Genomic DNA, 25,001 nt, shown 5'->3' on the forward strand with positions numbered 1-25,001 from the left:
AGTTTCTTTGTCTCCCCGGGGTAGTGGTTCAAGACTGACATGAACAGAGACACAGTGGAATATATAACATGTTCATATCATTAACTTTAGGCAGTTTCTCCACGTGGTAAATTTAGAACTGTCACCCATCACTGTTGGGTCAATTCTGCTTCTAGTGCACGTTAAAAGGACACCGCTGCATAGTTGTGATGCCGTCTTTGGTGCTCATCAATGCCTACTCCAATCGCTCTCAATTAAGTAACTGAGTAAAACAGTCGAACTGCACATGCATGGCATTGGCAGCAAATGCAGCCTTTATCTAAGCCAGAGGTAGTTCACCACCATAGCCCTAGCTCCATGTAACTTTAGTAGCTAAAGTGCAGCCTGTTGATGTACGTGGAGATGACAGATGTGTTGACAGTCACTTTCCTTACCTGAAATGTATGGATTGTTCTGGCCCATGCATGTTGCAATCTGCACTCTTTCATTATTTCATTATAGTTCACTAAAATTTGCCGATTTTCCTTATCATCCAGGAGCAAGTAATGTGAGCTTTTGTTCTCCTCCTGTTTAATTTTGTACTGCAGACCAAACAGAAAACAACACTATTTTTTTTAGAAAAAATTTATTTCCATCCAAATACAAGGAACTTTGGGATAATTTTAACTTTAATTGCTGACTGTTAGCAAATCATCTACTTGCTTTACAACCTGCCTGATTTTCCTTTCCATTGGAGTGGGATGTAAAAACATGTGGCCAATTTGCTATTTATTGCCCGGCGATAAAAATTATGATTTAGTGAATTGCAATCTAATTCAAACATTTCTCATTCTTATATTATTTAATGAGAATTCGTCAACTAAGATTACTCTGGTGAGTTACTGACCATGTTTCTACTGCCCACCCCCACCAAGCAACAAATTCTCTCTCTGCTTTCTTGAAGATGTTGACTTTTGCTGGGGTGCAGTTCCCCATAGGCACCAGCAGCCCATCACCACCTAGTCCAAGTGCCTATTTCCCATGCATGTGTCCACAATCTTCATGCTGAATCCAACAATAAGTGTCAGCAAATGTTCAACTTTGAAAAACAGTGCAGTCAGTCCAAGTCCCGTTCTGCCTTTCTTCTCAGTTGCCTTCCATCCCCCCTCCCCAAACAAGGTTTAACACACACATTTTCCACACAGGCTCATATTCTAACTGAGCTCGGTAAATATTAATCAGAAGTAAGGACCCTAGTGAATTCTTTATTACTCTTTTCCTTAGCCGGAACCAAATTTTAACAGCCCAATTGCTCCACTGAACAGCCTAACTAAGACGCTCATGGGTTTAAGAAAGAAGGAACTGGCATTTCTATAAACATGCTTCACGACTTTATGATATCCAAAAACACTTGACCTAAGAGCTAAGAGCCCCAAAACATTTTTAAAATCCATAAATATTGCAGGAAAGTGTGAAATGATATAGTTTGGCAGGAAGAATGAGGAGAGACAAGATAAACTAAATGGTATAATACTAAAGGGGACATAGGAACAGAGTTCTGGGGTGGGTGTACATAAATCTTTGAGTGTGATAGGGAAAGTTGAGGCAGCCATTCAAAGAGCATTTGGGATCCTCGATTTCATGAACAAAGATACAGAGTGAAAAACCTTTATAAAACATTGGCTTGGCCTCAGCTGGAGTTTGTGTTCAATTCTGGGCACCACAATTTAGGAAGAATGTCAAGGCCTTGGAGAAGGGGTAGAAGAAATTTACTAGAAAGATACCAGGGTTGGAGGGTTTCAGTTATGTGGAGAGGCTTGAGAAACTGGGGTTGTTCTCCTTAGACCAGAGAAAGTTGCGAGGAGATTTGATAGAGGTGTTCAAAATCATGAATAGCCATCCAATTAGTCCCACTCCCCCGCTCTCTTCCCATAGGCTTTTAATTTTCTATTCCTTCAAAGAATTTATCCAATTCCTTTTTGGAAGCTACTACTGGATCTGCTTCCACCATCCTTTTAGACAGTGCCTTCCAGGTCCTAACAACCAGCTATATTTCCTCAAGTCACTTCTGGTTTTTATACAGTAAATAAAGAGAAATTGTTTCCAGTGGCAGAAGGGACTGTAACCAATGGACTGAGTGTTAAGGCAATTGGCAAAAGAACCAGAAATAACTCAAGGAAGCATGTTGCCACTTCCATTCACTGGAGCTGTTTGGGGCCTGAATCGAAAGAATCCTCACAGGCCCCAGCGAAGTGCAGCTCCAGTGGATTCAAGGAGGCCGCGTCCCCTTTTTTACAGCACTTGGTGCCATAAAGCAGTCAAGTTTAAAGGGCCAGGATAAGGTAAGTGTTCAAGTAAGTGCATAGGATTTGTGGGATGGCGGTATCTGGGGAGAGGGGATGGAGGATGTTGGAGGTCAGGGTGTGGGGAGTGCTGGAGGTCGGGTGGGGGTGGAGTGTGTCAGTGGGGTGGGGGTGTCAGAGGTCAGGTGGGTAGGGGTTTCAGAGGTCGGGGGGGTGTCGGAGGTTGGAGGTGGGGTGATAGTCCTGTGTGGGGGGTGCCGGGGATGTGGCGGAGTCGTGTGAGGTTGGTTTGGGTCTTTACAATGGTTACCCAGAAGTTAGAATAGGTTTTAATTCTTCTAACTTTTTCTGAGCAACCAATTTTGGTATACCCCCAGCGGAACCATCCGATGTTAGCGATTTAAACCGCATTTTCGGATGAAGTCCAGAGGAAGTGTGCACTTCTGGGAAATTGCTGTTCAAGCCCTTACCTGGGAACTTCCAAGAGGGATTCCCCAGCGCATCTTTGGGGTACCCAACAAATCCGACACTGGGGAGCTTGGAAGTTACGAGCCTCTATTTCGTTGAAATCTGCCTGTTATAATTTCAGCATGTATCATCGAAGAAAACAGCTTCCTAACTACCAACACTGTTCCACGACAAAGTCCTTGTTTAGGATTCAAATTTCATAGCAAGATTATAACTGCTCCTGCCTTGGGTCTAAGTTTGCTAGAGATGCCCATTGGAATTAGACCATGAAGAAACTATGGAGGGTACAGATTGTTATGATCATCTTCATTTGCAGAATCAATATTGATGTTTTCTTTCAATTCACCAGACAATTTTTTTTTTACATTTTGGTTCAAGACTATTGAATCTTCATTTTAAGCAGAAAAAAAGCTTTCAACTAATAATTTTATCAAATAATTGTCCCCACCATTTTGTCATACTTAACCAATTACATCATCTCATTCACCCTTTGCATGCCATCCATTTCTTTCTGTACCCATCCCTCCCATCAATCCCACTCCAGCAATCCCATTCCAGCAATCCCATTCCATCCCCCTTGGAAACAATCACTCTAGCCACAGTAACTTTGCTGTTGGGCTCACCTTACCTACCACTGTTTTTCTCCACCAACAATCCTCACCGCCCACCAACCCCGCCACCGGACTCCAGTCCTCCACGTGCCCCATGCGCCTCTGCATGTGGAAGGGACCTTCCAACAACCCCCTTTAAACTTACCCATCCAAACAGTCCAGATAGTAAAAAAACTGAGTATTATTATAGATATCCACGGAAGGTATTAAATGGTATAGAAAAGATAAACTTCATATTAAACTCTAACAGGACCACAAGGGGCACAAGTTCAAATTAGTGAGAGGCAATTTATCGTTTGTAAGTTTTTCCACAAAGAATGATCAATGCACGAGATGGATTTCAACACAAGGCAATCTAGGCAAAATCCCCAGAGCCATTTAAAAACTGTTAGATGCTGCAATCAGGGACAGTAAAACCATACAGGTAAAATTTGCACAGGGGTTCTCATGATGAGGTTTGAAAGATCAGTTGAAAACCCAGAGAACTGATATGAATAATCAATTCAACCATTTCTCCAGGGTTTCCAGCGATCTTCCACCAAAGAATTCCCACAGAAATTCCAGGCATTGGTTCTTTCTAGGAAGATGAGTTAAGCTAAACAAAATGGCCTTCTTCAGTGATATCCAAACTCTGATCTTGGATCTTGTGATTTTATGAAGTCTAATCACTAGTCATCTCCACCAATGGAAAGTATGTCAGATGTGTGCAGAATTGGGCACAGCTATGATGTCACCAGCATCAATTTGACTCTTGATAAAAGTGAGCACTCACTTCTAGGAGGGTTTCCAACACCTGCAGAACTATATCCCACAGAATACATGGCAAGGCCAGCATTTGCTGCCCATTCCTAACTGAACTGAGTGGCTTGCTAGGCCATTTCAGAGAGCAGTTAAGAGTCAACCACATTGCTGTGGATCTGGAGTCACATGATGGGTTTTTACAACAATCAATGATGATTTCACCATTACTGAGAACAGCTTTATATTCCAGATTTATTAATTGAATTCAAATTTCACAAGCTGCCATAGTGGGATTTGAACCCATGTCCTCAGCAAATTAGCCTGGGCCTCCGGATTACTAGTCCAGTGACATTACCACTATGCCACCATCTCCTTAATTGGTACATTGTGGGGTGTAGGTGAGACAAGAGTTGGTGGAAGAAGCAGTAGAAGCAAGGGTGGAATCTTCTAATTAAAAAAGTGTTGATAATTCAGCTCCCATAAATTCTTATTGTTCGTGCAAAGTAAAATCCTGCCGTTCGTTGGGGTTATGATCTCATAAACGGCGAAATCGCAAACAGGTAACATGCTTTTGAACAGGACTTAATTAGATAGATTTTAGCCAGGCGAGGGCAGCATTGGTTTGGGCAGTATTTGGGCATCTACCCAGCTATGTGAAAATTGCCCAGGTATATCCTCTACACAAAAAGCAGGCCAAATCCAACCTGGCCAATTACCATCCCATCAGTCTACTCTCGATTATCAGTAAAGTAATGGAAGGGGTCATCAACAATGCCATCAAGCAGCACTTGCTTAGCAATAACCTGCCCACTGACGCTCAGTTTGGGTTCCACCAAGGCCATTCAGCTCCTAACCTCATTACAGCCTTGGTTCAAACATGAACAAAAGAGCTGAACCTCTGAGGTGAGGTGAAAGTCACTGCCCTTGACATCAAGGCAGCATTTGACCGAGTGTGGCATCAAGGAGCCCTAGCAAAACTGGAGTCAATGGGAATCAGAGGGAAAACTCTCCACTGGTTGGAGTCATACCTAGTACAAAGTAAGGTAGTTGTGGATGTTGGACGCCAGTCAACTCACCTCCAAGACATCACAGTAGGAGTTCCTCAGGGTAGTGTCCGAGGCCCAACCATCTTCACCTGCTTCATCAATGACATTCCTTCCGTCATAAAATCAGAAGTGGGGACGTTCGCTGATGGCTGCACAATGTTTAGCACCATTCGCGACTCCTCTGATACTAAAGCAGTCCATGTCCAAATGCAGCAAGACCTGGACAAGACCTGGGCTGCCAAATGGCAAGTAAAATTCATGCCACATAAGTGCCAGGCAATGACCGTCTCCAACAAGGGAAAATCCAAACATCGCCCCTTCACGTTCAATGGCACTACCAACATCCTGGGGGATACCATTGACCAGAATTTGAACTGGACTAGCCTTGTAAATACTGTGGCTACAAGAGCAGGTCAGAGGCTAGGAACCCTGCGACGAGTAACTCATCTCCTGACTCCCCAAAGTCTGTCCACCATTTACAAGGCACAAATCAGGTGTGTGATGGAATACTCCCCACTTGCCTGGATGAGTGCAGCTCCCACAACACTCAAGAAGCTCCAGTACAAAGCAGCCTGCTTGATCGGCACCACATCCACAAACATTCACTTTCTCCACTACCAACGCACAGTAGCAGCAGTGTGTACTATCTACAATATGCACTGCAGGAATTCACCAAGGTGCCTTCAGCAGCACATTCCAAACCCTCGAGCACTACCACCTAGAAGGACAAGGACAGCAGATAGATGGTTACACCACCACCTGGAAATTCCCTTCCCACTCACTCACCATCCTGACTTGGAAATATATCGCCATTCCTTCACTGTCACTGGGTCAAAATCCTGGAACTCCCTTCCTTACAGCACTGTGGGTGTCCCTGCACCACATGGACTGCAGCGGTTCAAGAAGGCAGCTCACCACCACCTTCTCAAGGGCAGTTAGGGATTGCAGTACCTGTATACAACAGACAGGGGATCCTCTGAGCAATACATCAGTGAAGGTTTCAAATTGAATTGGATATTAGTTTTAATGAAGGATCTTCTGGTAAATGATATTTTTGGTTGGGAGGAAAGAAGACCAAAAGGATTTGAATGTTATTTCATCACAGTGGTGTCACCACAAATGACAATTAGGTATTTTGCCTGGACATATTATTATATAAAAAAAAACTCCAACCCACTATCCCATCCTTGCAGCCTACCCTACGGGTGCACCACTACCCTGGTTTCTACAGTCTACCGATTTGATGTAGCAGCCGGGTGAATTCACTCCCTTCCTGACTAATGGGCTGCCTTGGAGTCTTTTAGACACTTGTAGCCTCTTGTTAATGTGGCTGATGTTAATGTGGCCCAGCCACCAAGTTGATTTGAGCTTTTTTGCTGATGTTATGTGCAGACCACCTGCCAAATCACTGCAGATAACTAAAAATACTTCCCACTTGTGTTTTAATATGCTGAAAGTAAGGCCAGGATTTTCTATTCTGGATCAGGAACCTGCCCGCCAGTTCAGTCGATGGTCCCATCCCTGTGTTCCTGACATGCCCATCCAGATTTTCAAAGGGCCATGCCAATTAATGGCAGGGAAGGGTTCACCATCCAATTAAAGATGGCGGGAAGGCTCCCGAGGGCGGGAGGGCCAGAGGGAGGCACCCCCCAGCCCTGATATATCGGCAACTCCTCTGGTCGAGGTGGGAACTGCCGATCCGTGATGGAGAACATGAAGAAACCGTGGATAAGTGAACATTGCTCTTGCGATGCAGGATGCGGTGTACAGAGCACAAAGTGCGGGTAAGTGAACACTGCTCACGCGATGGAGGATGCAGTGTACAGAGCACAAAGTGTGGGTAAGTGAACACCGCTCACGCGATGGAGGATGCGATGTACAGAGCACAAAGTGCGGGTAAGTGAACACTGCTCACGTGATAGAGGATGCGGTGTACAGAGCACAAAGTGCAGGTAAGTGAACACTGCTCACGCGATGGAGGATGCGGTGTACAGACCGCAAAGTGCGGGTAAGTGAACACTGCTCACGTGATGGAGGATGCGGTGAAAAGAGCACAAAGTGTGGGTAAGTGAACACTGCTCACGCGATGGAGGATGCTGTGTAGAGAGCACAAAGTGCAGGTAAGTGAACATTGCTCACGCGATGGAGGATGCAGTGTACAGAGCACAAAGTGCAGTTAAGTGAACACTGCTCACGCGATGGAGGATGCGGTGTACAGAGCACAAAGTGCTAGTAAGTGAACACTGCTCACGCGATGGAGGATGCGGTGTACAGACCGCAAAGTGCGGGTAAGTGAACACTGCTCACGCGATGGAGGATGCGGTGTACAGAGCACAAAGTGTGGGTAAGTGAACACTGCTCACGCGATGGAGGATACGGTGTACAGAGCACAAAGTGTGGGTAAGTGAACACTGCTCACGCGATGGAGGATGCAGTGTACAGAGCACAAAGTGCAGGTAAGTGAACACTGCTCAAGTGATGGAGGATGCGGTGTACAGAGCACAAAGTGTGGGTAAGTGAACATTGCTCACGCGATGGAGGATGCAGTGTACAGAGCACAAAATGCGGGTAAGTGAACACTGCTCACGCGATGGAGGATGCGGTGTACAGAGCACAAAGTGCTAGTAAGTGAACACTGCTCACGCGATGGAGGATGCGGTGTACAGAGCACAAAGTGTGGGTAAGTGAACACTGCTCACGCGATGGTGGATACGGTGTACAGAGCACAAAGTGTGGGTAAGTGAACATTGCTCCCGCGATGGAGGATGCAGTGTACAGAGCACAGTGCAGGTAAGTGAACACTGCTCACGTGATGGAGGATGTGGTGAAAAGAGCACAAAGTGCGGTTAAGTGAACACTCCTCACGCAATGGAGGATGCGGTGTACAGAGCACAAAGTGCGGGTAAGTGAACACTGCTCACGCGATGGAGGATGTGGTGTACAGAGTACAAAGCGCGGGTAAGTGAACATTGCTCACGCAATGGAGGATGCGGGTGTACAGAGCACAAGGTGTGGATAAGTGAAAACAACCAGGAAAGCACGAACTGTGGGACTTTACTGTATCATTTTGAATAGCTAATTAAATGAACAGAACAAAATAATGATTAATCCGAGTTCCTTGCAATCATTTATGTGGCAAAATCCTGTCTATTAAAAACAAATTAATGAATGTATGGTTTACCTGAAGGATAAAAAAAATTTCTCCATTACACAGACGAACTCGGTTCTCTTTCTCTGGCTCTGACTTTGTCTTTAATTTTACTTTTGGCTCTGATTCTTCTGTGAAATCTCTGATGTATCCATTCTTTGTACAGCACACTTTGTCCCCAACCTGGAACTCAGTCTTCTTTTTATCATTTCTACAAAATACAAATCAAATTTGTGCAACTTTAATTAGCATAGCATTTCACCTTTTGAACTCATAAATCCAATCATACTGCAAGAACACAACTTTCGTCAAAGGTACCATTACTGCATCATGATCACCGCTATATAAAATAAATGATGGCGAACCTTGAGTTTAAGCATAGTGCAGACTGGGTGTCTAAAATATTGTAAATCAACTCTGTGTTAAGAATTGGTACATATCCTGCCAAATTGATAGTTTGCACTCAATTCTCCACCATCAGACTATTTGCATGATGATTCACAGCTCAAACTGCAGGAAGCATGCTAATGGTGGGGTCAAAATTATACACAAGTAAAACTCAAAGGGAATTGCAGGCAATTAAAAGGAGGTGGTAGAACAGAGGGGCATATTCTTAGAGCCTTTGGAAAGGCTCAAAAGACACCTGGACTCTTTGGCAGCCTCTAGCAAGGCTGAAGGAGAGTGCAAAGAAGTAGCGAGCAACAATTGAGGAAAAGAAAGCCAATGTACCAGAATGAATTCTGTGGGGAAGTGGCAAAGCAGTCCAGCATCCAACACCCCATTTGATAGCATCTGAAGTGAAGGTGAAGCTGCATGAGGTGGAGGATGCAGTGTACAGAGCACAAAGTGCGGGTAAGTGAACATTGCTCACACGATGGAGGATGCAGTGTACAGAGTACAAAGTGCGGGTAAGTGAACACTGCCCCATCTGCACAGGTTAGTACCACAGGAAATCTAAAAGAGATGGAGGTAAGTTTGATGCTGCTGCTGACCAACAGAACCATTAGCTGTGCCGGGCTTTATGGTGCATGTTAACCACAGGTGTCTCTGTAGCAGACAGAAAAGCTCTGTATTAAGATCTCTGATGCCCAACCCTGTAAAAATAGTTCCCATGGTCATTGCCAGGTTGGAGCCATGAACTTCAGTATAACTTTCCCTGGATGTCTCTGTGAATTTACTGAGTGTCCTGCAGATACCTATGTCAGAAAGCTGGGTATAGGCTATCTCTATCCACTCCCCAATATTTAAATGAAGTTCCCACTTGTTTCAGCTACACAGCAATCATAATTTGAAAACTGTGGTTCCTATCAGCTTTTGCAGAAGTAAGCTCAAAACAATCTTGGTATATTTCAGTGAGTAAAGAGGGCAATGGCATAGTGGTGATGTTACTGAACTAGTAACCCAGAGGCTCAGACTAATGGTCCAGTGACAGGAGTTCAAATCTCACCACGGCAGCTGGGAGAATTTAAATTCAATTCGTTAATAAATCTAGAATAAATGCTAGTCTCACGATTGTCATAAAAACCCATCTGGTTTCACTAATGTCCTTGAGGCAGGAAATCTGGCCTCCCTCTCTTGGTCTGTCCTACTCCAGACCCATAGCAATGTGGTCAACTCTTAAAGTGCTCTCTGAAATGGCCCAGTAATCAATTGGTTGTTAAAAAAAATGCACTGTGGGTGTACTTACTGATAAAAGCTGGCCTGGCCAGCGAAGCTCAAGAACAAATTTTTTAAAATGTGAAAGGCAGTGTTCAGGGTATTTTAGTACATTGAGGTTATCCAAAGCAAAAAGAAGCTATATTGTCAAACGTTCCCCAGAAATGATTTGGTCCAATGGGAAGACCCCCAATCTGAAACTTATTTGCTGTTCTTAATGGTGAGATGGTGGGTGATGGACAATAGCACTGTCACAAAATAATTCTATAAATACATGCACAGGGGATTTTCCGATGACCATCATAACTAGCAAAAGATTGTCAGAAACCTTTTTTACTGATTGGTAATACCAGATCAAGAAATACAACCTCATTTTTTTAGTTCCTTTGCAATCAAGTGTTCTTTCACCACAGTTTAACAATGATCCAAAACTCTCAGTTAGAGTTAGAGCCCCTGTGGTCAGATAGAAAGCTACCCACTTACCTGCATACGTTGAAAAGGCTCTAACTTCCCGATGGAGGATCTTGCGCAAGTCCCTTGGTGTAGGAATCTCAGGAGAGAGCAGCGAAGCGAATCAGCGCAGATGCCATGTCCCCTTTTACAGCACTCGGTGCCACATTCGGGTAAGTGTTTAATGGTCCCCAAGCTTCTTAGTGTGTTAGTGAATGGGTTTGAGTGAATGGGTGAGTGTCTAGGTGTGTAAGCGTATGGTGGGTGAGGGTGAGGTGGGTAGGGGTGGTTGGGTCGGGTCGGATGGGGTTGTCAGGTTTGGTCGGTGAGATTGGCAGGGGAGTCAGGTGGTGAGGGTCAGTCAGGTCCCGGGGGTGAATCAGGTACTGGGGGATAGTAAGGTCGGCTCAGGGGTGTAATCAGGCGGAGGTTGGGGGAAGGTAAACTGCTGGAGGAGTGGTCAGGGGTCAGGGAGTATATAGTTATACAATTGTATAGTTCCGCAAGAGTTAGACTAAGATTTTTCTGTCTAAGATTTCCTGACTAACTATCCAGGTGGGAAGTCGGAACTGTCCGAAGTCTCCGACTAACTCAAGAGTCGGAGACTTTTTCAGTCCCAGAGAGCAGAGGAATTGCCTATCGGAAGTTCAAACTTCCTGGGCAATTCCCACAGAGTCAGTGCATCAGGACTTCAGCAGGATCCCAATGTATCTTTGGTGTGGGGGAGGCGGGGGATTCCGGTCTCCGAGGATCCAGAAACCGATCTGGGACAATATTTTATAACTGAAAGGAATTAAACCAAACTAAGTTCCTTCCTTTCGAGAACTGAATGAGTTCAGCGTTCAACTTTGCTTTGAAGAGGAAAACAAATTGGGAGAAAACTGCATTCTTTTTGAAAAACTGTTGTGTTAAATAAAATACTGAGGTTCTCCAGTATTCTTCACTTCAGGATACTGCCTGAAGCATTTTGGAAGTTTCATTCTCAGCAGTATTGAGATAGAAACTATTTCCTCCATGGCATGGCCTTATAAAAGAGCCCGTCTATTCAAGGGAGATGTCAGAAAGCACTGCTTCATACTAAGGGTGGCGGAAATCTGAAACTCCAAAATAGTTGTTCGTGCTAGCTCAATTGAAAATTTCCAACCTGAGATTGGCAGGTTTTTGTCAGGGTCACAGAATAAGGTTGCGTAGTTGGAATTAAGATCAGTCATGATCAAATTGAATGGCAGAACAGATACAAGGGGCTGAATGGCCTACACCTATGCTATGTTCCTAACTACACAGTAGCTTGGCAGCTGCGCTAACAGATGCTGTTGTGGCCCTTATAATGTTTCTCTTAAAGACTGTAATTGTATTTTACTCATGTATTGTCGCAATGCTATAATTTCAATAAGCACTAAACTTGGAAAATCTCTGTCTTTACTACCTTTCTACCAGCGAGCACTTTAGGCATACAAGGGGAAAATACAAGCAATACACCTAACAGCACCCCTCACCTAGTCAGATGACCTGCATATTGCTTGCAGCAGAGTTCATTAATTAAGGCACAATCCATCCTGCATAAAAAGAGGGAGTCACAATTTGTAATGACCTTTGAATGTTTATTCAATATTACAACAAACCAGTTCAAAGATAAAGGCATAGTGATTAAGTTTTAATTCAACGCAGCCTAGGATTACACACAAAAGCATTAAAATTAGAGATGCTCAGATCCGGCATTGCACAACCTGCACCTGAGCTTATCAAAAAGTGGTTGCTTTGCGTCACACTTTATGGTTACACTTCAACCTTTATAATGAAATATAGTGAGTTGAGAAGAATGAGAATTACAATTGAAACCACACAAAAATCACCTTAAACATTCACTCCCTTCCACCATCTGTGCACAGCAGTGTGTACCATCTACAAGATACACTGCAGCAACTCACCAAGGCTCCTACAACACCACCTTCCAAGCCCACTATTTCTGCCACTTAGAAAAACAAGGGCAGAAGGTGCATGGGAACACAACCACATAGCAAGTTCCCCACAAAATCAGAGACCATCCTGAATTGGAAATATATCACCTTTCCTTCACTGTCGCTGGGTCAAAATCCTGGAACCCCTCCCTAACAGCACTGTGGGTGCACCTACACCACATGAACTACAACAGTTCAAGAAGACAACTCACCAACTTCTCAAGGACAATTAGGGATGGGCAATAAATGATGGCCTAGCCAGCGATGCCCACATCCCATGAATGAATAAAAAAATGGGTAAGGCTTCTTTTCTTATAACGAGATGATACACGTAAAAGTGTCAAGTTGGTTAAATGTACAAAGAAACAGAGTGAAAGTAATTCTTTCTTCTTTTCACAGCCCCTATTTTAGAGACCAAATTATGTTCATAAAGGCAGAAAATGTTGGAAAAGCTCGGCAGGTTTGACAGCATCTGTGGAGAGAAAACAGAGTTAACGTTTCAAGTCCATAAGACTCTTTTTCAGAGCTAAAGAGAAGTCGAAATGTGATGAAATTTACACTCTTTAAGGGGGGTGGAGCAGGTGAATAGAAGGTCAGCGATAGGTGGGGACAAAAGAGATTGACAAAGATGTCATGGACTCAAGACAGAGGGAGTATTAATGGGGGTGGTAAGGACTAAATAAGGTGCTGATATTGGCATAAAGGTGAGAAAGCAGAATGTGATAATAGCAGGACAAGAGTCAGCATGGTGAAAGAACAACACAGAACAAGTGACAGATGGCCCTTTTAAAGGATAGAAAAAGGGATAAGAGGATAAAAAAAAGGGGATAAAACAATGAATAAAAATAAGTAAATGAAAAAGAAAAATAAATTTGAAAAAAGGGATTAAGAAAGGGGTGAAGATAGAGGAGAGAGTTCACAGTCTGAAGTTGTGAACTCAATATTAAGTCTGGAAGGCTGTAAAGTGCCTAATCGGAAGATGAGCTGCTGTTCCTCCAGTTTACGTTGAGCTTCACTGGAACATTGCAGTAGGCCAAGGACGGACATGTGGGCATGAAAGCAGGGTGGTGTGTTGAAATGGCAAGTGACAAGAAGGTCTGGGTCATGCTTGTGGACAGACCGAAGGTGTTCCTCAAAGCTGTCATCCAGTCTATGTTTAGTCTCTCCAACGTAGAGGAGACTGCATTGGGAGCAGTGAATGCAGTAGACCAAATTGAAGAAGCACTGCTTCACCTGAAAGGAGTATTTGGGCCCTTAGACGGTGAAGAGGGAGGAGGCAAGGGGGCAGGTGTTACACCTTCTGCTTTTGCACGGGAAGGTGCCGTGGGAAGGGGTTGAGGTGAAGGGAGTGATGGGTGGTATGCCACTATCAGCACCTTCATTAGTCCTTACCATTACCATTGACACTCCCTTATCTTTTTGTCCATGTCATCTTTGTCAATCTCTCCTTAGCCCTCACCTATCACTGATCTTCTATCCAGGTTCACCTGCTCCATCCCCCTTAAACAGTATAAATTTCATCACTTTTCTACTTCTCTTTAACTCTGAAGAAGTCATACGGACTCGAAACATTAACTCTGTTTCTCTTTCCACAGATGCGGTCAGATCTGCTGAATTTTTCCAGCATTTTCTGTTTTTAACTTCAGATTTCCAGCATCTGCAGTATTTTGCTTTTTATCTTATGTTCATAAAGGACTTATCATAAATCTTAGTTGGCGTGAAGCTTTAAGCTTTGGCCTACATACTATTCATTTTGAGTTGAATACTGGCAGTAATGTTCACTCCTTTTACTTCCCTTCACTTTTTTTTTGCATTGGGATCTTAAAGGAAAACATAATGACTCAATTACTAATTTCTTTAAAATATAGTTACCGTCTAAATGCAATGAACTGTGATGTCACATCATTTTTCAGTCCTGGGGCGTTTTTTAGTAAATGTCTGATAGCCTTCTGAAGAACTGCCATTGACAAAAAAAGTTTTAAATTGTCATGATCCTTAAAAACATCACAACCACAAGCAACAAAGTGACAAAGAAGCTTCCATGCATTTTGAATTTATTTAACTTTAATGTGAGGGTGCCATTTAATACGAACATACGGATTAGGAGCAGCAGTAGGCCACTCAGCCCATCGAGCCAGCTTCGCCATTCAATAAGATCATGGCTGACTCCACATTCTTGCCTCCCCCGATAACCTGATTATCAGCTCAGTGCAGTCCTGTATTCTTGTTATTGGTGTTTGCTGCATTCAACACATGCAATACTATGCTCAAATTCAAACTCCCAGTTATAATCTTTGTAAGTTCAGTCTGCATAACGATGTCAGTTAAAAGCATTCGTTTGTACTCAGCCATCATAAGCAATCAAATGTATATGGTCAATCCTAATACCCTTAAGATATGGAAACTGTGCATTCATATGCATAATAATGGCATTGCACATGAGCAGTAAAGATCAAGTAGATTTTTCAGAGGAAGCAGGGTTACAACCGGATCAGCACACACAGATATAATTCAGTCTCAATGGGGGAGAGGGTGTAATTACAGCATGAGAAGTTATTTAAAGGAAGTTTCCATTATAAATGTGGGCGTAGGAATTTATAATGGGAAAAGTTAGCAAGAAGTGAATGAACACTTCAATTTTTAAATATATTGCTAGTCATTTCCCCACAGCATTGCACAAGGTGAGCCGATATCAAGATTTGCGACAGCCATTAAAGCACAAGAACCTGATTTTACAGACCCCAGCCAGCAGGTTTGTAGGTGGGAGGGACTGTTAAATTCCACAGGTGGACTTCCAGCCGCCCTCCCAACCTGTCTATAATTTTACTGTGGGCAAGGAGGCCTGCCTGCCCTTGCCCCAACTGAGACCTATAAGTGGCCAATTAATGGCCTCAGCAGCCAATTACCACCTCGGCTGCAGGAGGGGTTCAGGCACGAAGGGAAGCCCAACAGGTCACCCTGCTCGGTACTCAGGCAGCAGGGAGGGTTGGCGAGGGCATACTTCCATTACTACATTACTCCATCCTTTCAAGATTTCCAAGGTTTGAGCCTCCAGGTGCTCCCTCCCCATCTGCCCTTCAAATCATGACCCCACCGACCCCTTCCGGACCTCCCCTCCGTGAGACACCAGACATACCTGGCACTGGGCTCCTGCCACTTTAACTCTGGTGGCTGGTTGTAGTCCCAGCAGAATCCACCGGTCCTGGTGGTGTTGACTACAGAGCTGCCGGCCAGTTTGACAAGAGTAGCCCTGACTGGCGGGAATGCATTCCCACCGACTTCTTAGGTGGCGTCATAGGAAATCTCCCCATCGGAAAAACTCTGACCCTCTGATGTAACACATTGCTTTCTGATAGCAAGTCCAAAGAAATAAATAAACATGAACAGTTTTCATACTCACCATCGGGGGTAGATTCACGGGGTAGAGAAACGAGAATGAATTTTTTATCAGATGTTGGAACAGTGATGGTGCTTTGCTTTGATATGTGCATCACTGCATCATACTGCAACTCTTTATATATAGACTTCAATCCCATCTCAGCAATCCTGAGAAATAAGAATTCATGAGGAATGAAATGGTTACATCAAAGGAATTCTATTGGAGAAAGTCTTTTGAAGACTTTGTCAAAAACGCCTTTCCCCCTCTCACCCACCTCGTCCCCCACAGATTTTAACCTTCTCTTCTGAAGCTAGTGACTTGTGGGTAGCAGTTGCATTTAGTATCTTGCCCTGGAGGTGCAGACTTGCATAAAGCTGAGTGAGCAGACCAAGCTGAACATGTGCAGTCAGATAGGCAGTTTGATTCGTGCTGTTAAAGGGCACCTCACAGAGGCAGGAAAGTGCTTTCAGGTTACACTTGGACCAGTGGTACTTACACAGCTTTAAATTTCACTGGCATATGGACCAGTAGCCCAGCCTTTTCCATTGTTCACAGTTCATGCAGAAACAAAGTGAACACTAACCAGATAATCTATACATAAAAGGGAGAAAAAAGTGACCAACAACGCAAAAGACACTCAAATAAGCTGGCAATGCAGCAGCAGAAGTGTGCAAACAAATCACAAAGGTGCCAAAATAAGACCAGAAGATCCTACTGCAAGTGGCAAAAACATCTCAAAGCAAATACAGACTCGCCAGCCAGGACTCTCGGGGCAAGACAGCCAGGACTCTCGGGGCAAGACAGCCAGGACTCTCGGGGCAAGACAGCCAGGACTCTCGGGGCAAGACAGCCAGGACTCTCGGGGCAAGACAGCCAGGACTCTCGGGGCAAGACAGCCAGGACTCTCGGGGCAAGACAGCCAGGACTCTCGGGGCAAGACAGCCAGGACTCCCGGGGCAAGACAGCCAGGACTCCCGGGGCAAGCCAGCCAGGACTCCCGGGGCAAGCCAGCCAGGACTCCCGGGGCAGCCAGCCAGGACTCTCGGGGCAAGCCAGCCAGGATTCTGGGGGCAAGACAGCCAGGACTCTCGGGGCAAGACAGCCAGGACTCTCGGGGCAAGCCAGCCAGGACTCCCGGGGCAAGCCAGCCAGGACTCCCGGGGCAAGCCAGCCAGGACTCCCGGGGCAAGCCAGCCAGGACTCCCGGGGCAAGCCAGCCAGGACTCCCGGGGCAAGCCAGCCAGGACTCCCGGGGCAAGCCAGCCAGGACTCCCGGGGCAGCCAGCCAGGACTCTCGGGGCAAGCCAGCCAGGATTCTGGGGGCAAGCCAACCAGGACTCTCGGGGCAAGCCAGCCAGGACTCTCAGGGCAAGCCAGTCAGGATTCTTGGGGCAAGCCAGCCAGGATTCTCGGGGCAAGCCAGCCAGGATTCTCGGGGCAAGCCAGTCAGGACTCTCGGGCCTATGTTTTAGGATCATTCAAAATTCATCACATTCTACTAAGAGGAGAATGAAGTTGCTGTGTGATGGAGTTTGCTGTGATTAAGAAAACATTACAGACAATCCATTTCTGTTTCACTGCATGCATGCGAGTGAATAACTGCAATTCCGAAAATGGAAAAAAAGACGTACTTAGCAGCATTATCTATTATCAGCTGACTCTCTGCACGATGATTGGTTTCAAGTTCAATGCCCCAGCTAATTCGTTTTAAACTGGAGTATACGTCATTTAACATGTTGCCAGGCTCGATACTTGGTAACTGTCTAACATCACCTAGAAGGAATAAAATAAATAGTTTTATATTTCATAAAGTTAGGAACAGTACATCTAAAATGGCTGTCTTAAGGGCAAGGATAAACAAATAATGGTGCCTTGGCCCAGTATGTCAAAACTCACGAAAGCAAAATACTGCAGATGCTGGAAATCTGAAGTAAAAACAGAAAATACTGGAAATGTTCAGGAGGTCTGGCAACATCTGTTGAGAGAGAAACAGAGGAACCATTAAGTGGTTCTGAAAAAAGTCATCTACTTAAAACTTTAACTCTGTTTTTCTCTCTCCACAGATGTTGCCTGACCTGCTGAGTATTTCCAGCATTTTCTGTTTTTAAGTCAAAACTTACTCCACGCATGCTAGTTCCCATATCAGCAACGCACTCATTGCTAATCAAATGCTTTTTATTTTTCATTCCCCGTGTGAGCAGAGCAGGAGAAGGAAAATCAAGAGGGTGCTGACTCAGGATGCTCTCCCATAGCAACAACTTGGGGGTGGGGTGCAGGGCCTTGAGGAGGGGGGACCTGACTGGGGTTAAGGGATCTGGGTTGAGTAGTCAGGAGATTGGACCCCGGATTTGGGGTGGAGGAAGTGTTTGGTAATTGAGACCGGGGGTGGGAGGAGGCTATCAGGAGACTGAGGATCAGAACTCACTGGAGAGATGGACTCTGTGCTTGAAGGAGGGATTGGGGTTTGGGCAGAGGAGAAGAGTGGACTAGGAAATGAGACCCATCATTTCCTGCGGAGGCAGGAGCACAGCACGGTGAGTGGGAGTGGCTCAGATAAAGGAACATTGAGTAAAGGGTGAGTGAAACCTGGCGACCTTATTGTGGCCGCATCGCAAACTCCAACTGCCACCACTTACATCAGGGTGATGGAGCTGCACACAGCACCACCACCAGCTACATCCCTCGGCTCCTCTCAGGAGTAACAAACCCAACAAACAATCCTGAGCTCGAGGCCCAGGTTCAACTGTTGACTCCCCACTCATGTTCTGCAGAATTAATAAATGGGGCCCAAAGCTGCAAATCTGAAAATGGTATGCAGTCTCATTTTAATAATAGAGGGGGGTTACTAGCACCAATTCCACTTCCAGAGGCAGTTGGCCAATATTTGGGCCTGCTTCGTTGCTGGTAAGTCCTGGGAGGTGAATGGAGTAAAACACAGGTGGCTAAGCACGGGCATACAGCAGCCCACACTTGTGCTGGGGAATTGGGCGAGGCACTCTTTCCTTGCCATCTCTTTGTCAGCCTTCAGCAGCACCTGTAAGGGTCACCATTCAGGCTGCTGCAGGCCTTGAAGCAACATTGGAACTTACATTGTGCATGCTCCACCTAGTTTTTGCAGAATGGTCCAGAAACAGGCACAGGAACCTCCTTTGCTTAATTAAATTAATCAAACACTGATTTCAAGTGGCTAAAAACAGCGAGGGCTCAATATGACAATAGCCATGCCACCCGAGGGTATAAGATGCAGGACCCTGCACCGAGAAACTGGTTTACACTGCTTCCCCACCCCATTTTATGCCAAAAAATGGTGAAGTACTTACTAATTTCTACCCCAGTGCATCCAAATAATTTTTGCAGAAAGTGACCCATGCCAAGTGCCAAGATGTCAGATAGGCTCATCACATAAAATGTGTCTGACACCCCTACTCTAAACCATTCACCCAGTTAAGCCGCATTGCTACTCTCTTTGAGGCAGAGAGAAGTGATGGGGAGAGGAAAGAAGGAGACAGATGGATGAAGGAGCTAATAATGAGTCCAAGAAGTGAAAAATAGATTGGGAATGGGACATGATGTTTGATCATGATTCTGCCTGAATCAAAGGCAATTTAATCTGACATGGCTGTCACTGTGTCATAATGCTCCAAGAAATTGGATAGCTCTGATACAAGTAGTACAGCTAGTCATGGGGAAACCAAACTGATAGTCAAATTAAAGTCTGCTTTGTATTACTGCACAGGCACACGAAAAGAAATATGAAATATATTTACTCTCAACAATTATGATTTATCCATAAATATGTGGTGCTCATGAGTCATTTCCGGAAATGTTCATCAATTCACATTCACCAAATTATTCGTTTAAATGGTAATTAATGGTAGCATGATAATTGAAACCGTATAAACTTTAAGTTCTACTTGACACCACTAGTAATTGTACTCCATAACCTGGTAATGCATCATACATAGAGAAAACTGAAGAAAGTAGTATCTTGCATTGCATGCTAATGATAAGGATGCATTCCAAAATGTGCAAAACTCTCATTATTAGACACTTACCAAGGATTATAAGCTTTTTGAGATTGGCATGATTCAGAAGTAACTTTAAAACTGTACTTAGGACCTGCACAGAGACCAAACTCCCCTCATCAACAATCAGAACCTGGACATCAGAAAACTTCCAATCAAGGTGCGGGCTTGGCGACTTAGCTTTCTTGATAGACCAGAAATTCCATATCACCTGTTTTAAAAAAGACATGTTAATTCATATGTTCTTTGTCCAGCAAGGATTCAAAATCTAAATTTACATTTTTCTCCCTGATCAATGTTCAAATACCAACAAAATGTTTGAGGCAATATTTACGAATCAAACCCAAATGAAGAAAAACTCACCAGTCTGCATCAACATTCTGTTTGTTACTTCATATCCTGTATCCTTTCCTAATATTAATTTTTTGCAGTTCCACATGTTAATTTTTAATTCTAAAGAGATGCAAGACCTTAAAATTGGAATCACTGACAGCAGCTTCTGATCACCACATTTTACAGTGCATGTGCGGACTCCAGAAGGTATTTTGAGTTTCAAAAGAGTAATGAACAGCAACTGCTTTGCCATCATTACTACTGCAAAATCCAGACTGTGAATTTCATCCCCATCACACTCCCGCTCCACAAGAGCCTGTACTAAATTTAAATAATTGCTTCACTGTTTGAAACTGACCAGTTCTTTTGCTGACATTGTCTCAAATCAATTCTTTAATTTAAACAGAACTGCCCTTTTCATAACTCAGAAAAGAGTTAGTGGGGCGTAGATTTGGGATATCTGACCACTCGAGTTTTTTTAAAAAGGAATTACCAATCATGTACAAAACTGAACCAACCTCACAACACTGTTCAAGTCTGAATGATTCCTCTCCAGCCTATAATCAAACCAACTTTCAACAGTGTAGTGAAATAGACTTTGGACAATATTTAGGCTGAGCTGGCCACCGAACTTTTATGTACATAAAAGAGCCACCAAACCAAAATTAGGCACTTCCTATTTGTCAGATTTCCAATGATCAGTTTGTTTTACAGTTAACTTTCAGATCAACTATTGGGCACACAATATTAAAGCAAATATTCCATAATATATTCAAAAGGGCACTGATCATGGAAAAGTCAATAATATAGACAAAGACAAGAAAGGTTGCAAAGGAAAGAGACAGATTAGTGAAAGGTGTTACGTTCTTGCTTGCATCCCGTTCAGAAGTGCACGAGAAATGTTAGAAGTGCCTAAACCAATTATTTCTGGAATTGATTGGTACAAAGGACATTAGAAGGAAAATGCCAAATAGCTCCTCAAGCCTGCTCCGCCTTTCAATACGATCACAGCTGATTTTCTATCCCAACTCAACTTTCCTCCCTTATTTCCATATTCCTTGACTCCCGTGTTATTGCAATAAATGTCTGACACAAAAATTCACAAGAGTTCAGGAGCTTAAGAGGTAGATTAAAAAGCAGGAATAGCATTGAGCACTCGTAAGTACAGAAACAACCAGATTGTGGAGGTAAGCAATTGGCTAGAGAAGTCTATTGGAATTGGGAACAATGGCCTGGATTTCGCAGTCAGTGGCGAAGCAATGGCGCTTGCTGCTAGCCTAAAAAAAAAATCTGCCCAGAAATATCTAGCGATCTCTGTGCCACAGATGTCAGTTTGATGTCTGATGTCAAGTCACAATGAAGTGATGGGGAGAACCATTAAGGTCAGAAATAGTAATTGATGCAGTACTAAAGATAGGGCAAAAGAGCCCTTCACTCTAAGCTTAATTGCTACTAAAATATACATGCTGAAAAGATGCAAACTGCAGCAGGATTTGCAGTTTTAAAGTCATAGTTATACAGCACAGAAACGGGCCCTTCGGCCCCTCATGTCCATGCCGGCCATCAAGCACCTATCTATTCTAATCCCATTTTCCAGCACTAGGCCCATAGCCCTGTATGTTATGGCGTTTCAAGTGCTCATCTAAATACTTCTTAAATGTTGTGAGGGTTCCTGCCTCTACCACCCCCTCAGGCAGTGTTCCAGATTCCAACCACCCTCTGGGTGAAAAAAGTTTTCCTCAAATCCCCTCTAAACCTCCTACTCCTTATCTTAAATCCATGCCCCATAATTATTGACACCTCTGCTTAGTGGAAAAGTTTCTTTCTATCTACCCTATCTATACCCCTCAGAATTTTGTATGCCTCTATCGGGTCCCCCCTCAGCCTTCTCTGCTCTAAAGAAAACAATCCCAGATATCTAGTCTCTCTTCATAGCCTGAAACACTCCAACTCAGACAACATCCTGGTGAATCTCCTCTGCACCCTCCCCAGTGCAGTTTTATGGGAAGAGTTTCTTAAACTGGCAAGCAGGGTCTTGCTAGCACCTCATTCTTCACCATTTCCACTTATCCAGCCATGAAACAGGGGTTGGAATAATGCTCCAAACACATTACTTGGCTATAGACTGAATTTCTTGTCAGTCACCGGGCTTTGCCAGCCATTTATGTTACTCAAATCACCTTTGTCAAAGTTGAAATAACATTAAAAATGTTAGCAATGTAATTACTATCAATATTTTTATTCCCATATTCAGATAGACTGCAACCCTTGTTGGCAACCATAAAGGCTGCTTACAAACAATATCCTGACCCTCTCAGGTGCTCCCCAACTATATATATTATGTGGACCCTGTAAAATCAGCCAGAGCAACCAAAGTTGGTCAGTTTTAATAATCCACTGTCTAATGTAAGGAAAATCTGGATTATACTTTAAATTAGTTATTTTTGAAAAGTTTTGGAGAAACTGATCAACGATTCACTGAATTTTACATGCAGCCTGGAGTTATATATTCTTAAAAATATAAGCCCTCATTTTAACCTCCAAAATTGTAGCAGTAAAAGTGCTTTAGGAATTCTCTTAAAAGTCACCTGTTTACTTCATGTTAAAACACAATTAAAAGATTTGAATTATCTGCAACAGTATCATAAAATGGCAATTACCTGGTGTAAAGTATAAGCAGCAAACCCAGTTTTTTTCTTTAAAAGAGACGCTGCCTTTCCAGTTGGTGCAGTGAAAAGCACAGACGGTTTTTTGACTTCACCTTTTTCATCAGAATCAACATCGGGAGCTTTACTGGCCGGAATATCCCAAATTTCCGAAGCCCATTCATCCCGCTCAAGAGCTTGACATGCTTGCAACAGTTCCTCATTATCCGCACTCTCCATATTTTCAACTACTGCCCTGAAGACGAGGCTGACAAGTGTAGTCTTTCCACAGCCACCTTTTCCACTGATGACTGTAACAGGATTTGAACACATCATGGCAACAGCTTTCAACTGCTCTGGGTCCAAACCAATAACTTCAGTGTGCTCCACATCTTCAGATAGTCTTTCCCTCTGCATCGGGGTGAAGGATTTTCTCAGAACTTCTGCCACAGAAATCTGCCATGAAGGTTTCTCTACAAGTTCCTTTATACCAAGTGCAATTTCCTTCTCATAGTTGTAAAAACGTGTGAGATATACTCGTTTTTTTTCTGTTACAATTATCTTTCGGTCCTTTAAAAATTTTAGTGATTCCCATGCACTTTCAATGCTGAACTCAGATGGACGTAAGTTAGTCAGTTCATCAATATGAAGATAAGTGTGTCCCTTATTCCAGCAAGTTTGTTTGAGTCTATCATAAATGACCAAAGCATGCCTTTGTAACTCTGGAATTGTCCTCAGTAGATCAGATTCTTCAAAGGCTAACAAGGTTGCCTCACAACCAATAAGTCCTAGCTCCTGTGTGAGAATCTATCAAAAAGAAAGAAATGTCTTTCAGAAATCATTCTTGAACTGGATATTTAATATGAGAACAGCTTCATCTTAAGAGACTCTTTAATTGTAACTATAATTACCATATTGGGTTAGACTCTGATAAAAGACTTAATATGGTGGAAAATTTTGGAATATAAGCCAATTTCCCATGGCACTGTTTCTTACAATTGTTTATTTTGTTTGCCAATCTTTAATTCTTGCACTGTTTCTTTCTCTACCACACTTTATTTCCTCTCTCCACCTTGGCTGTCATTGATTGTTTCATTGCACTGTTGATATTTTTGTTAAAATCTGACTATTGTTGTCATTATTAACATTCTGCAAGCCCCGTTTTACAATATTTAATGATACCGCACAGGTTCAAGTTATTACATCAATATTGTGCTATCTGGCTACTGATCTGAGATGAGCATAAATTAAGTGAAGAGAGGGTGGACAAAATACTTCCCTCCTGTGAGGTCACAGCCTCCCAGCCTTGAAACCAAATGATAAAATACTTTAGTCAGCGAAAGTTAAAACTCAGAAGTCAAATGCAGATTTAAAAAACAACTGTATGCGCTATAATGTTTAAATGCACACAGACAAAAATCAACATAATCGGAATATGTTCATGTTGACAATTGTGCATACAGAATAACTTACCACCCCAAATCCTAGCTTCCACACTTCTGTCTGAATCATCCACTCCAACTCCTCCAGATCAAGGGTAAAGGGCTCTCTTCCATTTTTCTCCTTTGGCATCAAAATATGCAAAAAATGCCGTGGCAAAAGTCCTGGCAGGTACTTCATCAGGTTTTGGAACTTCAAAGCGTACTGCATACATTGACCTTCAACTAAATTACTGGAAAATTGATAACTTGAACCTCAAATGGTATCTTATACACATACTCTCACATGTATCCATTTAACACTCAGATTAACATTAACAAGACAATTCCTTTACATACTGCCCTAGACCATTTCTAAAATTTTTTTTTCTAATTACACTTCTAAAGTGTCCTGGGATGTTTTCCGTTATTAGAAGCACCATATAAACGAAATTACTGTTACCTTCTGCACAAGCTGTAATCCTAACCTCATACAAGCACTCAGTTACCAAAATTCCTTTATTAATTACAATGTTTTTCAACCCATATCAAACCTATTCTTAAAGGTTATGATGGTCTTTGGTAGTGCATTTCATAGCCTCACAATCGTCTAGGAACATAGAAATAGGAGTAGGCCATTCAGTCCCACAAGCCCGTCTTACCATTTTATTTTTAAAAAGGTTATAAAAATAAACCCAGTGACTACAGGCCAGTCAACTTAACTGGTGGTGGGTAAACTTCTAGAAACAAAATTCCGGACAAAATTAATGTCAATTGGTCAAATGCGGATTAATTAAGGAAAGCTAGTATGGCTTTGTTAAGAGAAAATTGTGGTTAACTGACTTGCTGGAGATTTTTGAAG

General features: G+C 43.3%; 1 protein-coding gene across 3 annotated transcripts in view; it reads right to left on the minus strand.

Moving 5' to 3' along the window:
• helb (helicase (DNA) B) overlaps window positions 1–25,001 on the minus strand; it is a 57,505-nt gene that overhangs the window by 14,289 nt on the left and 18,215 nt on the right. For all 3 annotated transcript variants that reach the window (XM_041215602.1, XM_041215601.1, XM_041215600.1), the window contains 9 exons: window positions 24,195–24,385; window positions 22,737–23,528; window positions 19,774–19,954; window positions 17,350–17,491; window positions 15,740–15,885; window positions 14,212–14,296; window positions 11,878–11,937; window positions 8,309–8,486; window positions 414–560 (listed from right to left, as the gene is read on the minus strand). In XM_041215602.1, coding sequence (XP_041071536.1) covers window positions 414–560; window positions 8,309–8,486; window positions 11,878–11,937; window positions 14,212–14,296; window positions 15,740–15,885; window positions 17,350–17,491; window positions 19,774–19,954; window positions 22,737–23,528; window positions 24,195–24,385 — 1,922 coding nt within the window. The remainder of the gene's footprint in view (window positions 1–413; window positions 561–8,308; window positions 8,487–11,877; window positions 11,938–14,211; window positions 14,297–15,739; window positions 15,886–17,349; window positions 17,492–19,773; window positions 19,955–22,736; window positions 23,529–24,194; window positions 24,386–25,001) is intronic.

The sequence above is a fragment of the Carcharodon carcharias genome, chromosome 21 (genome assembly GCF_017639515.1).
Source record: "Carcharodon carcharias isolate sCarCar2 chromosome 21, sCarCar2.pri, whole genome shotgun sequence".
In the NCBI taxonomy this organism is placed as follows: Eukaryota; Metazoa; Chordata; class Chondrichthyes; order Lamniformes; family Lamnidae; genus Carcharodon; species Carcharodon carcharias.